We start from the raw sequence: 17622 nt of genomic DNA on the forward strand, positions 1-17622 counted from the left end.
AGAAAGGAGATTCAGAGCCTTCTCGGAGCAATAATAATTTTTATTAGATCTGTATTTTATAGCTGGTTTCACCTGGTTTAATCACCAAGTTCAACTATAAGACGTTGTTTACACCTTTAATATACTTAGAAAAATAAGGTATCATAATCAGTTTGTTTCTCTATATCAGTCTTTGCATAATTTCACACAATCAAATATATTCTCCGTGCGTGGTTATGCCTATACGACACACAACATATCTGTATTCTAACATAATAATTTCCGAAATACTAGCTATTTAATTTTTTTTTATTTTATTTAATTGGTAATATTATATATCTCTATCCTTTCATTCCAGTTCTTGACTTGATTGTTTTAACGACTTTATCCAAGTTTTCATTCGTCATACCACTTTCAAGGCTGACGTAAATTAACGGTGCAAATGGCATTGCCATTGGTCCTTCCGGAGGCCACGTCACTGACTCAAATAAAACTGGAAGAATTGGTTTTTTCAAGACATCAGCTAAAGCAACTTCTTGCTGACAAGCATTTGACTGGCTGTACGCTTTTGTCACACAAGATATTACAATCTGAAAAGAAGATTTCAAGATGGTGAGAGAAGCATAAAATAGATTATTTAACCTTGCAGGCTAAAAAGTGCTGAATTCATACCTTGGAACTGCGCATTCCTTTATCAATCTCCTTTTTTAAATCATCTCCTCCCACCATATTTCCAGTATCCATCCAACATTTGATGTTTCTTGATTCAAGACGTTTCTTTAGCTCCAAGACTTTATCTTGTATATTCCAGTTGTATGAAATAAATACCTGAGCAAGGGGTTCTCCGTCCGTTTGTTTTGTGTCATCAGGGTGATGATGCGAGCAGTGACCATCTGCCACAAGCGTAAAAAAATTACCGAATGTCATCTCCATGGTTTCAGCGAGAACTACTGCATCGTTACGGCAATTTCGCCGCAAAGATGAGGATATCAAGTGTTGCCTGGGACAATTTTACTACAACTTGCAACGAAATGAACGTAGAAGAAAATATTTTTCGGCAAAGAGCTGGGAAGTTGAGAAATGATGAGAATCTCGCTTTGTTGATTTTTTGTCAAAAAAAAACATTTCCGCATGAAAATATCGTTGAAATGAATACTGAAAAGTATAAAAGCAAGTGATAACGTTGGACTGACCTAAAAAACCACCGACTACACTCCAGTTTAGAGGTGTAGGTATTTCAGTGGTGGCACCCAAACTCCGCCCACCCAGCTTTCTAACCGACGAGATTTAACGCTCTTCTAGCTAACCCCCCCTGTAACGGGGATTATACACAAGCTTTCGGTGACAGATATTTGGTACAATTATACCAGTACCTCGCGGAAATTTACAATTTTAAGTTATCTCTTACCTTCAACACTTTTGTCAACTTTCACAATATTCGGTTGAATTTCAATCGTAGCTAAACACAGAGAAATATTTCATGTTCTCACGAAAATATTCATTTATGCTTTTGACGTCATTATGAAAAAGGTCTGTTGTTTAGTTCGCTAAGAGCTGTTGTTGTGCAATTTTTTAGATACCTTTGTTCGTTGATAATATATATACTAACCTTCAAGGCACTTTAAGCAAAGATCAAATTGACACTGCTTGCAATTGTAAGGTTTCTCTTCGGAGTCATTATCGTAGACTGTGTGACACATTTCACATTGCCACCCAGAGGAGTAGGGGTAGTTGATTTTCGGATTAGCTTTTAGCAAATAATGAGGATGCGCAAAACTCTTGTGATCCTTTGTGCAGCCAAAGCAAAGGTCAAAGTTGCACCCGCTTTCGCAATGTCGGCATAAACTAAAGTCAAAACAAATATTCATATGAATTGAGGCGAGCAATTAAATACGACAAACTTCTCCGAACAATCCATGTAGTGTTGCTTTATTATATACGTGCAAGACTGATATGACTGATATAGCCGGTTTAACTCGTTAGTTTACGTTAGCATATACTAAATCAACAATAAAAGTCTGAACTATAAATGCATTGAAAGACAAAACTATAAACCTAGCTATAATCTAATCAAATGAGATATTGTTGCTTTGCTCGCGAGGAAAATCAGTCTATAGACTTCAATATTCCCAGCTTAGTTCCATGCAGGCGTGTTGGTGTCACACAGCTTAAACAGCTAGAGTATATATTATTAGGACTTACGGTCCCTGACTTTTGTAACTAGCCATGCAGTTATCACAAATCCATTTTCCACTTGGATAAGCCGATTTCGAGACGACCAGTTTATGAATATGATAGCTTGACGTGATGGGTTCTGTACATTCCTTACAAAGATCAAAATCACACTTCATGCATCGGTAGGAATGGGTAACTTTCATTTCTTTAGATGTTCGTTTGCAAGCATCACACGCCCAAAATGGCAAATCTTTAGTGGCAAAAAGGCTTGTTGTGTCCATAAAGAACAACTTGTGCTCGTGAGCTGGTGATTTTTCCAAGGCCATTTCCTATTTAAAGACAGAATCAACTGATTAGAAGATGATCAGAGAAATATATTCTTCGCTGTACCTGAGAAACTTAAATCGTGAAAGTTGACATCTCCGTCTATGTGCATTAAAGTGGTTGGCTTAACTGCATGATGCAAGTAAATATAGAAACATTGCCAAGTTTCTTGAAGAACTATTTAAATAACTGAAACACTACTCACCTATCATGAAAAACACCGAGAACGACGACCCAAACAGCCTGCCTTAATAGTGAAAGCTAAATGGAGAAACGAAGACTGGCGATCTAAATAAACTAAAGCGAACACATGCACTACACCCTTACTTAATGCTACATATGCACATAAATTAAATGAATTACCTAATCTTACGTATGCACATATGAAATTTAGCTGTTAAGCATATACTTTTAACACAATGAAGAGGCCAATTTAGACTTATTTTCTTCACTGCATAAGCATGAACAATAAGATAGAGCAAAGACTTTAAGCTGAAAGCTTCTTTATTGATTTATCTGGAGGGCACTAGGGTATTAAATATTTACCGAAGTTCTTAAACTTCGTCGCAACGACGTTCCACATACAGGGTGTATTAAAAAAGAAGACCTTTAGAAATCAAACTATTGTTATTTCGCACCGGCGTTGTTCAAGGTTGTGCTTTTCACCGGGGGATTTCGGGGAACCTTTCTCAAAACGTGTTTTGTACTGTGCGTATTTTTCATGCATGTCTGGACGATAAAAACTTTTCTTTGCCATGCATTATTGGGCAGAATTTTGCTTTCAGAAGTTATGTCAAATTCACAGGAGAAGAAAGGCTTTTCTGCTTGTGACAAAGATATGTAATATATGCACAAATCTGACAATATCAGTTTAATTTTTACGCATCCAAGGGCTTAGTGTAGTGACGTCGTGCACTTAAATTATAATTAATTATTTCTCAAGGTCTTTTTTTTTGTACACCCTGTACAACGGCAAATCAAACATTTCGAAGCGCCAGCGCTGGACTCGAAGAGCTGGGATACTACAGAATAATTTAATGTATGCGTTATCAATCTAAAGCTCTTGTTTAGAAAACGTAATATACACTGTGAGGGTGGAAACGCCACAACTGAAATTTCAAAATAGCCTTGTCGTGCATGTGGTGTTTGTGGCGAATTTACTTAGCACTTCCCATTGCGACGTTTGACCATTGCTTTTGACAATTCATGATGTAAGCGATTTCCTAACAAGTAGCAATCAATAAAGAACTTCACACCAACCATAGTTCAGGAGATCCAATTCATTGCAAACAAAACACAATACGAATTTACAAAAACTTACATAACTAAAACCTGTTTGTAATTACTTTTAAATATTCAATTTTAAACCTACGGCTACGTACGAGAGTCAGTCTCGAGGATAAACACATATTTTCTAGTCATTGTTAATATTAATATAAAATAGTTCCGTATTGCTTTAACTGGTTACTTCTTCAGCAGCATATGCATGCATGTTACAACACTAGACCTATCATTGTAATGATTAATGAAAAAAAAACTGTCTGTGAGAAAAACGTTTATATCCTTTTGTACAAACTGTTTGATATTATTTTGTAACTGCATTTTAGGTTTACGCATTTACATTAGAAGAGACTCTTTTCAGTTGGCAGAATTTGCCTTTGAATTCACGTGGGCACACGCAATGAACTCGAGACACTCGACGTGACCTAAAACTACGGCAGATTCCTTCATTACGACAGGGAGATTGCCGACAACTTGTCACACGTTCTAGGAAAAGAAATTAGATCTTAGCAAAGCAGCAAAATCCTTGCTCGAACATTTCTTAGTGTATCTAATGAAGTAACATGTCATGTCTTGAAAGAGGCGCACCGGTCCCGTTTGACTGAGATGATATTTCTTTCGAATATCTTTGTCTCTGCGCTGACGTATAGTCACACTATATGCATGATGACCACATAAATTAGCTGATCAAATTCTTCTATCGAATTGTTTATAAACAAAATTGCACACATGTAATCTTACCTTTCCAGGGGTTCAAGTTCATACGTCTATCACGGTTTGTACAGCTTCGATAAGCATCAACAAAAAAGGCTTTGCGAGGAACAGAAACAACATTAACATTATTGCAAATTATATCTGAAAATCTCCTTTTCTCGATACTTCTCAGTTGTTTTGGGGTAAATACTCCTCTATTACGGTAGAAGAATCTATCTCCATCTCGAAGACGTGCAAACTGGTCAATTAACAAACAAGTGAAGGTTGGTCCGAGAATTGGATCTACGTCGTCAAACCTTGCTCGCCGGAAGTTAACATTTCGTGGCTTTTCGCTGATTCCAGCAGTAAAGAGATCAGTGGCCTGAGGTTTATTTCTATAAACCTCCTTAATGCTAACAAACACCTCTGGTCGGAATAATTCATTGATTTGATCAAAGCTTCGTACATCTGTGACATTAACAGGGTACAGTTCTGGGAAACGTCTTCCACATTCAGCCAGAAAATCGCTATAGAACGGTAAACCATGTTCACGACCACGTTGCATGTTCAATGCTGCTAGGTTTAAACCTTCTCTGTTATCACGTTGAAAAAGTTCATTTGTAAGACCAATTGCCATTTCATTGTCCATTTCTTGTGAAACATTTCCGATCATGCCTATAATCCAACCATCGATACCACTTCTCTGCGTTTGTGTGTTGTTAAAGAATACTTGCCTCAGAGGAATGGGAGAGAAGGGAAAAGGTTTAAAATCGCTTTTAAGAAATTCAAACTTCGGTCTGACCAAGCTGTGACCTAAACGGAACGCGGCTGTTGCAAATGCATTGGTTATCCCAGCATTCACGTCAGTTCTGAAATCCCTGTAGCGAGGTAAGACATTTCGACCAATCAATATTGGAAGCCATTCCTCGTACGTGATTTGTTGAACTAATGCACCAAGGATCTTTCTTGTTTCTTGATAGATTCTTTCACCATTCCAATGCGGGTTAATACTTCTTAGCCTTGTCGCGATGTCATTGTGTTCACGAACCCAGAGTGTATGCATTGCCGCCAACGCAGCTTGTTCGTTTACTCGAACGTCTCCCGCCAAAAAACAGGAACCAAGATTTTCACACAAGGATAGTGGTTCACCCAACTGGCTGTTATCAATCGGTAAAAGATTTGCACCAGACGTTCGTAGTAATCCTAAATCATCTGGTGCATCTATAATAACAAAGCAATTCTTCAACTTCAGTGGTTCTTATTAATCACAACGCCAGCCTGACAATTTAGTCCCGTTATGCAAATTTAGTCCCATACTTGCAAGTAAACCCAACTATAGGCTTTGCCCGTGCTATAAACAATTAGATTTTTGCAATTTGCACTTACTGGTGAGATCTCGTAAAGCGTTTGCTACTGATTCAGAGGAACCATAAACCATGGAAGCGTCCAAATACGCTGTATTTACATTCATTTGTTCTCTTGGTAATAGTTTGAAGCCATTGATTGGACATCTTGCAGCTGATCTAATTAATCTAATACAGGGTCTGCCAGAAGCAGGGAGAATAGCGAAACATGGGTCTGTGAAATCTGCGGAGCTACCATTACATCTAGTAAAAAGAAAAAGCAGAGGTTGTTGTAAACAAACAAGATATTTAATGCATTGGATAATGGACTATTTTACTTACGGAATATCTTCACACACATCACCATTTTCACTCTCCGGTGCCAATGTCATATCATGATCAAGAAATTGTCCAAATTGCATAAACATATGTGAAATACCGTCTCTGTTTAATTGATTTTTTGATTGAATTATTATGAAAAGCTCGGTAACGGTTGAAGGGTTTGGTAAGTCTGGTGCGTTTGGTTGATTACTGGGTGGTTCGTTCAGGCCTTCTGCGTCATAATATATTGCTGGTAAAAACCTGTTAAAACCAGTTGGAGCTGAACCCGCAGTCGGATCTACCTGGTTATTGCAAGTACCATCAAAGGTACGATAACGTAATGTTTCTCGAGGACATTTGGGCTCTTCATTTTCAGGTATGCAACCTGTTTCTTCAATCAACTCTTCCAGTTTTTCAGGAGTTAGAATTCCTTGAGGTCCAATATGAATGTCACTAACACCGATATTTACTAAAAGTGGAGATAAAGTGTGTTAATTAGTAATTGTTACGTCGGTGAACGTGAAACAATTGAGTGAAACATCCTTTCAGCACGAGATGATCATGTAATATGTCGCACACTAACATAATGTTTTCGTCTATATTTATTTCCAAAAGTATTTCGAGAAGGACCGGTCACGGCGCACGTTTTCATTTAGCAAACATAACACAGCTAACTCATGCATTTGTGTAATATAAATAACTTATTGAAATTATATATTTTACTGCAGTAAAATATATCTTATAAGATCGTTTCAGTATGAAAAGTAATTATATAACTGTATCGATTTCTATAAAACCGTCTTTATCGGCGTCGTAAAATTAATGTTGGGATATACTGTCCTACCTTCAAGTTTAGCAAGAATTAATTTAAACAGCTGATTGATAGCTGCCCCGAAATTGCATTCAGCGAGTGAAGTGTTTTTGGATTTTGCTGTTCCTTGCAACAAAATTCGATGGAATTTTTTTGGCCAAGGAAATGTATTTGTTGTTGGCCGAAATGGATTGCTTGGCTTGGCCAAATTTTTTACATTTTCGATGATTCTTGGAAGCAAATCATTAGCAAATCCCTCTTTCAGAACGATAAACTCTATGTCAATGGTGTTAATAACTTCTGTGCCTTTCGTCTGAGTCAAAACGATCATGATTCTGCATGTCTTATCGGTTCTCCAATTAAGAATACCCAGAAATGACTTTGCCAACTTTATTGTTCCTTTATTGGCATCACTGAGACTAAATGTGTCCCGGTAGGATGAATCTGTCACCTCGATGCTAAAAATTGAGGCTTCTTCGGGTGTCTTGAATCTATATATAATTTCGTTTTCCCTTGCAATCTCACTGATGATACATTGTTGGGAATAACCTAAGTTGAGAAAAATATAAGGATTTATATTTCATTTAATCATTAAAATAATTATACGAAGATAAAAAATGATTTGAATAAAGTTAACCCTTCTTCACTTTCTGTTTTTTTTTCGTGTCCTCATAAATCCAATCATATACTTTTCTATACTCAAATTGTAGTTACTTACGCGCAGATTGCGATGGTGAAATAAATGCCAAAAATACAACAACGGAAATCAAGTTCATGATTCCCATGGCGAGTATCTTGAAGACTATCTTCTCAGTTTTTCTTTGTGGAGCTGTTGTGTCCCTTGCTGGATGTATGAATCCACTGTGTCTTACTGCAAGGTTCAAACACTGCAGCTTTTATAGCCAGCATTTGACGTCATCGTCGGCTGTGAACTTTAATCCGCCTGGGAGGCGAATAAAAGGTTGTTGTATCGCCCCCTATCCCGTTTCCGTATTGAAACTCACGAATATCGTGCAGTTTTACAAACATTAGCGGTTTCCCAAACATTAGGCAAAACAATAAAAAAATCGCTTTATCTGAACAGACATGCGTAACACAATATTCATGCATTTGTTGGTTATAAAATGATCCGGGTTTCTGGACTATATAGAATTTGGAATATATGTATTTTAAATAGAATTAATATAAAGAAATTTCGTTAAAATGCATGCTACTACAACAAAATTGTATCTAAACATGTTTCAAAAGAAGACAAGAAATATCTACATTGCGTGATATTCTAAAAAGATTATATGCTCACAATTACGTTAAGAGCAATTGACTATATTGGTAAGCTTGCAATATCATTGAATTTAAATTTAAACGATACAAAAATAGTTAATTAGATACTTTTGCTCATTTTGCTAAAATTATAGTTAGTAATCCTAGTCATCGCAGAAAAAAAACTCGTTTAGTAGTGTAACATTTGAAGTTAAAGGTAAAATCGTCTTTATTAGAGACCTTTAGCTTGACGTTTATGACAACCCTCTAACGGCAAACAAAAAAACTCATTTCGAAGTTTCAAAACAAAAGCTAGGTTTCTGAGGCCGAGAAAATTGGTGCATTATTTTCAAACGTAGAGTAACTACTAAGACAAATTGTGGCCGAGAAAGTGCCAAAAATCTTATTTTAAATGTTCTTTGAAATTTGCTGTTCGCGGTTTGTCATATTGGTTAAGCTAAAGGTCTCAATTATGGAGATCTCACATGCAATTGAGATGAAGACCGTTATTCTTCAAAACGCGAACGTCAAATCAGATGCGTTATAGTTTGGAAAATTTCTTTATCGTCCGACTTAAAGAACGCAAGATATATAAGTATACAATATACATAAGCATTGTCGCAATAGAAGCAGCCTTGAAGTTGATCGATCATTAATCAGGTCATTAATTTTCCACTTTTAAAAGCTTTTCTGCATACTACATGACGTACGCGTAATAATATATCATTAAAATTGCTGCTAACTGACTTGCGTGCATGAACTTACGTATATATAGCTATACAGTGAAAAACCACTGAACACAATGAAGACAAGTATATATGAGGTTGGGTTCTGCTGATAATTTAGTGTGTTTTTGCCAACCTAAAATTACCGGCTGAATTATATAACAACTTAGTTTTATAACTTTGCAAAAAAGGCGACAGTGGAAACCGAAATGGCTATAAAAATATAAACATGTAAAACGACGGTGCATAATCATCAAGACAAAAGTGAGCCATTGACCGGTTGTTGTACATAATTCCCTAGTTACATAAACAAACTAATTTTATCCAGCGCTTGGCGCTGAGACGTGCACAAAAATGCTCTTTGCCTTAAGAATCTCGCCGGCACTCCTCGACAGGATGAACATAATTGTTTGCTGGTAATATATATTCTTCATAGTGCATGACATGTTTTTTTGCCAGAATAATAATTACCCTGTGTGAAATGATATAGCCGTCCGTTTCTCATTGACATTGTGGATATAGTTATTGCTGCTTAATTGGTCTAGTTTTTAGTCTGCATCTGAATTGTATATCTTCTATCGATTCTCCTTAAACCCGACATGGGTATATTTTACTTTCAATAGATTTCCCTTTACTAACTGTGGTACATGTAACATGATCTAAAAAACAGCATGCATATTTTTTGTTCAAGTTTAGTCATGTATAAAATACTTTATATTATATAGCTAGGAATACAACGATGATAAATATATATACGAGAACTTCTTTGGACAAAGTAATTATTCACTTAAGCTGACTGAATACATGCATGCATTTATTCTCCTATCGTATATATACAATGTATATACATGCATATAAATACTGTAGCTATAGTTTTACCGGTCGAAATCCTTTTCTTATATCTATATATAGACGAAGACGGAAGTTTTCCATGCAGTTGAATTATTTGATAGTCTATAAAGACGAAATTTCTGATGCACGTATATGAAAAGTATATTGGACCTCATCTCAAAGTTTGGACAAATATCATAAGAAACATCACTCGAAAATTGTTTTCTGATGATTACTTCAGCAGTGCAGTTCATTATTGTCCATGTACAGCCGGCCCGGCTAATTCAATTAAGGTTGTCCTCTGAAGGTTAAAATTCAAAACTCCAAAACCTCGACCTCTACGACCGAAAAGCACAACTAGACCTCAATAAATTTCCATTCTGATGTAACTTTTAGCTGTTAGTATATTTAGCAAGACTCTTCATGACCTAACTTGGTAACTGCAAAATATCATGACCAACTAAAAACGATTTAAAAACTTTTGTACCAACCCAGTGTGCTTTTCGGTCGTAGAGGTCGAAGATTTGTAGTTGGGGTTTTGACCCTTAGCGGACAACCTTGATTAAATTAGCTGTATATATATATAACGTACATTTGTTAAATAGGTGCTGCATGTGTATTTTAAATGTGATTGGTTCATTCGCAGCTACATACTAACTTTTTTGACGAAGGCCCTCAGGTAGAAACGTCGAGAAGTGTTTTGTCTATTTTAGGCAGTTCTTTTAGCACATTTGATGCTCACTCATCAGTAGTTATGAAATTATGACAGATTGACAGGGACAGGAAAAGCAGCAGTTCCAACGTAAAAAAGATTTTCTCTGTGCTTTAGAGAATCACACGGATGCAATCGCGTTAATAGCATTATATAACATGCACAATTTGTCTCAAGTGGCTTAAGTATATTACGTACATGCAGGAAATCGTCTCTCAAATTAAGAGAGCCGCACCGCTGCCATCCAAAGCTGAATGGAATTGAAGATCATAAATGGGGCCAATTATAGAGAATGTTCCTGTTCGCATGCAAGCAGCAATCTGGTAATAGATATACAGATATACTAAACACATAAATGCCAAATTCTAATTCATTGCAGAGGAGATACACAGTTATACTGTGTGCATTACTGGCAGATAAAACATCATGCTGTATTACATATCGGTCAGTCATATACATGAATTTACACCTTCTGATGCATGCAAATATATATAAAAAGTTCGTATAGTTCGAAAATACAAGAACAGTCCCTTACACAGACTTTGGCTGATTTTCTCTGTCGTTATTGATATAGTGATCGTCGCACTGATTAAATAAAGCAGTGTTATATTGTGTAAAATACGAAATTTGAACTTATGCTTGGCTAAATACGACAATTAGCTACTTTCTTTAGATGGCTGTTAAGGATCACAAGATCGTGTATTATAAGAATTTTAAAAATATAAACGAATGAATAAATGAACGAATATCATCCACATGTCTTCACCAAAACTGGTCTGATGAGACAGACGTATTACTCAAGAAGATTATCGCATGCTAAAATGAATGACTATTTCGTGTAATGTAGGTCTGGTAGGAAATTGAAAAAGTTCAGAATAATTATCAGTAGATTATAATAGATATACAAAGATAGAAAGAAATATTAAGGTCACGATCATGCATCTCTTTACCACTGTTTAGTTCGTTCATTTACGAAGTCATGAATTAAGACCATGCATTGAAATATCACATTGGCCAGTACGCAATGGTTCACTCCGGCATACAGGCCTACATATAGATCAGTGGCGTTATAAACTATGCACTTTTAAAAAACAAAAACGGAAATAATGATCACCTTAAAATTTTTGTTGATAACTTGCTGGCACAGACATTAGAAAATGTTAAAGAAGTAGAAATAGAATAAAATGCCTAATGTGGCTGGAGGAGAGAAAACCTGTCTGGCATGACCTCGGTCAAGAGACTATATTATAGCTTCTTTAATACATATTTGAGTTTTAGTTTAATTCGTTGGAGACATTCTAAAAAAGAACAGAGGCCATAAGGCTTATACAGGGTCATCCAAACAAGTTTGACCTTGTTTTTGCATTCCTTGCTCAGAGAACAACATCCGGGTATCAATTTAATTAATGCATGCAACTGAAAGGCCCTATTTCGATCAAGCTTAATCAGCGGATTAAACGTATACACAGCCTGTCAGCTCGACGATCTTAGCTACATATTTTTAACAGAATCATGCCTAACTGCTTGATGTCGACCATGGTCATATTCGCCAGAAAATGGCAAATACGACCATGGTCATCTATCCCGGAAAATGGCAAATACGACCATGGTCATATTCGCCGGAAAATGGCAAATACGACCATGGTCATATATGCCAGAAAATGGCAAATACGACCATGGTCATATTCGCCGGAAAATGGCAAATACGACCATGGTCCTATTCGCCGGAAAATGGCAAATACGAGCATGGTCATATTCGCCGGAAAATGGCAAATATGACCATGGTCATATTCGCCGGAAAATGGCAAATACGACCATGGTCCTATTCGCCGGAAAATGGCAAATACGAGCATGGTCATATTCGCCGGAAAATGGCAAATATGACCATGGTCATATTCGCCGGAAAATGGCTAATACGACCATGGTCATATTCGCCGGAAAATGGCAAATACGACCATGGTCATATTCGCCCGAAAATGGCAAATACGACCATCATACCTAATTTTAGTGTGCAGTGATATTCAATTTGTGCAGTGATGAAAATAGAATGTGCAGTGATAAAATAAGAAAATGTGCAGTGATAAATGGTATTTTCTCAACAGAACTCACTCTGTTGAGACGGATTCGTCAGTAGTTGTCCCCCAAAATGCTGGAAATCAAGTCATAGGGACTTCAAAATACGGAAAATTTTCTGCGGCAGGTACTGCAGACCCCCTACATCTCATGCATCCATCTTTGAATTACCAATTTCCAATTAGTACCATGCAATTGTATAATCTACTATACCCGGTACTATACTATTGTAATCATATGTTGAGTGATAAAAAAATTTTGATATTACCTATGCTTGATAATACTTAAAGTATATTCTAGTCATCTATAAAATATGGTAGAAAATTACGATGAAGATAAACCAAAACTAGTTTGAAACTAGTTTCAGGTGTTGTAGAATTTCTAATTACAATAGACTATTCCCCTTTTATACAATTAGCAATGAGCACAACACTAAAATTAGCAATGAACACAAAGATTCTTAGCCTAAAGCATACGTTTTACCAAATGTATTTGCTGTATCTTAAATTTATAGGATTAGAAAAGAAGTTGTTGTCTTTCCCAAACATGGCTTACATCGTAGCTGGCTTTGTTATGCATGTTAGTTGAAATTGAGCGTAACACTAAAAAATGATGGCAAGAAAAATTCCTAATGACGTGAAATTTAAACACAGCGAAAAAAATAACTTCCTCTTTTATGCCTGTCCTTTAAAAGACGTCAGTTCGCTTCTTTAAACGATTTCCGACCGCATTGCATTCCGGTAGAATGTACATCCGCCATCTTTTTTGTTATAGTCAATCGTGGTGTTATTTATGTTTCTACGTCGACGAGTGGAAGAGACAACCGTCCACGACCAAATAATGATAGTTTACTGTTTATATCATGTGACTTGAGAACAAAATATATTCGGATATATATACATGTATATATATACAGATAACGAGCACCGCCCCAAATCAGCTGTAAACAGTCTTTTATTGATAACCACCAAGTTGATTACACAAAAGATACATCATTAATAAGTAATAAAACGAAATAAGTCGTACAATTGTTCTTTTATTACATTCTCGCTCCTAGGGTTAACTATACATTCTCGTTCCTAGGGTTAATTATACATTCTCGTTCCTAGGGTTAATTATACTATATATTTTAAAGACGATTCAGTGTGAGGGGGAAGTGGGGTGAGGGGGGTGAGGTACAGCACTCTGACCTATTCTAGTGCAACTAGGTCAGTGGAGCAGCATCGGTTCTCCCAATGAACAAGAGGCTCCGAAATTGCTCGATTTTCCCATATTCAATTTGTTTTCAAATTCATTTAGATGCATGCATTCATATGAAAAATATTTCACCTTAATCATCAAATTGCATGCAGTCGAAGTGGAGGAACTGGAATTTGGTGGAATTATATTAGGCAGATAGTTACATGTGAAACGAAATTCCCCAAGTACCTCCAAAGGCAAAGGCAAAATAATTCTGCCTGAGCTTTCGTATAATAGTTATCTACATGACTACAATATAGAAATATGTAAATACAATTATATGACCTAGCCTGAGTGGCCTCTATGGCGAGTTCGCCGAATTTCTCGTGTGACTGAACATTTTCTCCTACCAACTATTTCAGTAATTTCACTCTTTTATTACAACAAATGTTCGATCTTTAAGGTTGTGTACTTGTGTTATTGAGATAGATATAGAGCGTTTTGTTCTTCAGTAAGCATAATCTTCATTAGAACCAGCAAGGCGTAAAATGACAGCTAGCATAATTGCACACAAGTAAAGTTTCTTTGAGGCAGACTGAAAATGTAACTCAGTTTGTCTTTAATGTTTCCACGAAATGAGTTGACAACTTTTATGAATGGGGAGGTTGGATTTAAAGTGTTTCATTCACGTTGGCGATACGGTGCAGCAACTACAACAAACAACGGTTTGATTTCTTCAGTTCAAACGTATATACCCGACAACCGTGTAATAACACAACGGATTGTCTCTATTATTATGCCATGCACGGTTTAAAACGCCATTCGTCTAGTTTGGATTCCGCGATATGGCTCGATTTCATATGCCCTGTTTTGAAAATTCATACCCGTGCGTAATTTGAAGTGCCTAATTTTTTCTCGCATACGTTGTACTTTACTCGAAACAACAAACTGCTTTAGCATTGTGAGTAGTTCTGGTTGATGCATCGCCTCGACCAAATCCAAAAACACATCGAAGTTCCTAGGTCCAAGAAGACCGAGTTCTTCGAGTCTAGAGAAGACCTGTAGTGCAGTACAAAGTTGTTCCATCTTGCCAGCTGGAATATAATCCTTCAAAACATATTTGATGCTCCTTAAATCATCATCTGTGAATTCGTTCGCAAATCCCACCATGAACGAACGATATTCTGTCATTTCTGCGCGAATATCCATTGCGTAATTCTCACTGACACTGTATACGTAAACGTGAAATGCTGAGAATCAAAGCACTTTGTCAATGTCGAGTTGAGGTGTTTTTTGTTGTTCAAAAGGACAACAACATGTACAGGTCATGTATCATATATAAAACGAAGGATTAGGCTTCTAGCTAAAGTATGGATCGAGTTTCGGGTGGATGAAAACGCGGATATGCATGCGGAAATGGGGATGAAAATCGGATTTGGGTTAAATAGGACTTGTGTGTGTGGAATTCAGTATAATATTCATTCAGCTTTGTCTTCATGTCGATTTCTATTACGTTTTAGTCATAAAATGAGCCTGTATACTAGCTATAACTGAAACAGGCCCCTGGAGCAAGGTGTATAAAAAGTGGTAACTTTTAACTATACAGTTCTAACTAATTGTCAAGGTTTGCCCCCAAATAGAAATTATTTCACTGTTATATATTTTTTGGAAGTTAAATAAAAGCGGTGTGCTGAATCCCCAGATCAGTCAGGTGTAATCGCAAATCATAGACTGATGGTTAACACATGCACTCGACCAATCCACACGTAATACTTCAGTGGTGTGTATTCTACCATGCGAACGGTGAATCAGAGTGAGTCTACTTGAATTATTTAACTCAAAAGAACGGAAGTTTATGCATCCTTCTGTTCTAATTCCTATACCAAAATATTTTGTCAAAAATACTTCATTTGTTGTTAGTTCTCTTTTGTTAGCAGAGCTGAAACTGGACGCGTGATTGCATTCATATGTTCCGGTCTTTTGTCCGACTGATTTCCCAATATTTTTATCATTTTACGTGCGGTATGAGACATGTCGGGTATGTCTGGTATTTATGAGTCGCAGACAAAAGGTGACCTCTGTATCATTAGTCATGATTGATGTATAAAATATACTTTAGCTTACGCCGTAAAAAATATACTTCTCCATTCGCCATTGAAGTCTGCGACATCCTCGACCGTCTGTGAGTGATGAAAATAAGGGTTAACCGCTCAAGAGTACGAACGCTGCGGAAATATTTAGTGTAAATGGCAAGAAACGTCATGCAGGCAGCAAAACTGCCAGAACATTCTGTTACTCGCTTGTAGGCTATTATTACTAACCGAGTACGCCGGAAGAGATATGGAAGTCAGCGGTATCCCTCAACTTCCTTTGTTGTACCCCATATCCACTCTTAACCCCAATCCTACCCTGCTCTTACTCTCCAATGCATAGTGCGTGGGTTTCTCATATCGCTATCCGTTTTTGGCGTTGGATAGCAATATCCAGTTTTCCTGGGCCTCAAAGTATAGTAGCCTCGGATAGGTCCGTTTTATTCCAGTGTTTAAATTATATTTCCTAATTTTTTTTGTAGATGGATTCTTTCAAATCAGACGAGTTTGTGTCCTTGCTTCATTATCAGTTTTAGAGGTCAATGAAAATGATATAAAAGGAATACCAAATGTTTTCCGTGCCGGATTTGCATGAGCCATCCATGAATGTTCAGGGCGCGCGAACGAATTTTCTTTTTAGCCTTTGCCACAATCGGTATATATAGCTTTATTTGGCGAAAGAGTTAGATTGCCGGGGGGTTAGCATAGCTCAAACATTTTCACAAAAATATATCAACTGACAATTCAATTTAAATGATACAGAAGTCAAACATTTGTAAATATTAATTTATACATCAACAAGCAGAAGGCTACATATAAATCGATGCAGAATATATACCTCAATATACCGAATATATACCTCATGCAACGAATATATACCTCATGCATCTTATGAGAGGAATGGAACAAAGTGAAACCTGCATTAAACCAAATGCAGAACGAATATATACCTCAATGGAACGAATATATATACCTCATGCACCTTATGAGAGGAATGGAACAAAGTGAAACCTGCATTAAACCAAATGCAGAACGAATATATACCTCAATGGAACGAATATATATACCTCATGCACCTTATGAGAGGAACGGAACAAAGTGAAACCTGCATTAAAAACGATTACTCACTGCATGCGTGACCAGAAGTTGTGGACAGTTCACTATCCTGTACTCCCACATCCTAATACCTTCAATATTGTTTTGAAAATTAACAAAAGTAATCATTAAGTGAATATTGAGAGACGAGAAATAACAGATCTATTCCGTTAGCCGGTCGTTAGGTACAAAGTGTATAATAATATTATTTAGAATTTTCTGAAAACGGTTGGGTGCCGGGGCTGCCGCAAAGGAAGTTGAACTGCATTAGCACGAATGTTAATTTTGCCGACAAATGGGCAAGGTAATTAAGGGCAAGCAATAGCGTATCTAATGAAAAACTGAAAACCTTAATACACGCTTTTTTATTTAGGATTATAACAAAGAGTTACGCAAGCTTGTTATCCATACTTGTTAGTCATCGTCAGTAATACATTACTACCTGCACAGCGGGCTACACATCATAATGAATATCCTATACATACCCATATAATAGATATGCAGGGAGTACACATTTCACAACTAAATTTGGTGACTTTAGTGCATGTATGCCGTCTTTTTGATGCTGGATTATGTCGATGAATAATAGTTCGCCTTTGGCGCTTCACGTCTTCTTTGGAAATCTATAATTTTTCAACTGAAGAAACAGTTGCATGCGTTGCTCCTTCGTCTTATAGAAACAGTCGTTTTTCTTGAATAACCACAAAAATCTAACGGAAAATTTGGTGAC

The 17622-nt window shown here is 36.7% G+C and overlaps 3 protein-coding genes across 3 annotated transcripts; all 3 read right to left on the reverse strand.

Annotated features, from left to right (window-relative positions):
• Positions 1-27: 27 nt before the first annotated feature.
• On the reverse strand, positions 28-3039 carry LOC114517227. Its single transcript, XM_028536886.1, has 6 exons — positions 2684-3039; positions 2182-2483; positions 1589-1824; positions 1388-1438; positions 652-872; positions 28-569 (listed from the first exon to the last, which is right to left on the reverse strand). Exons 2-6 carry the CDS (start codon positions 2478-2480, stop codon positions 321-323), a joined length of 1056 nt encoding a protein of 351 aa, XP_028392687.1. The 5' UTR covers positions 2481-2483; positions 2684-3039; the 3' UTR covers positions 28-320.
• Positions 3040-3743: 704 nt separating this feature from the next.
• On the reverse strand, positions 3744-7985 carry LOC114522127 (eosinophil peroxidase-like). Its single transcript, XM_028542761.1, has 6 exons — positions 7646-7985; positions 6961-7476; positions 6138-6585; positions 5839-6059; positions 4501-5673; positions 3744-4245 (listed from the first exon to the last, which is right to left on the reverse strand). The coding sequence occupies exons 1-6, from the start codon at positions 7710-7712 to the stop codon at positions 4088-4090; spliced, it is 2583 nt and encodes an 860-aa protein (XP_028398562.1). The 5' UTR covers positions 7713-7985; the 3' UTR covers positions 3744-4087.
• Positions 7986-13499: 5514 nt separating this feature from the next.
• Positions 13500-15058, reverse strand: LOC114517069. Its single transcript, XM_028536716.1, has 2 exons — positions 14592-15058; positions 13500-14417 (listed from the first exon to the last, which is right to left on the reverse strand). The coding sequence occupies exons 1-2, from the start codon at positions 14914-14916 to the stop codon at positions 14389-14391; spliced, it is 354 nt and encodes a 117-aa protein (XP_028392517.1). The 5' UTR covers positions 14917-15058; the 3' UTR covers positions 13500-14388.
• Positions 15059-17622: the final 2564 nt, after the last annotated feature.

This window comes from Dendronephthya gigantea, unplaced genomic scaffold, assembly GCF_004324835.1.
Source record: "Dendronephthya gigantea isolate DGI-Jeju-01 unplaced genomic scaffold, DenGig_1.0 000000F, whole genome shotgun sequence".
In the NCBI taxonomy this organism is placed as follows: domain Eukaryota; kingdom Metazoa; phylum Cnidaria; class Anthozoa; order Malacalcyonacea; family Nephtheidae; genus Dendronephthya; species Dendronephthya gigantea.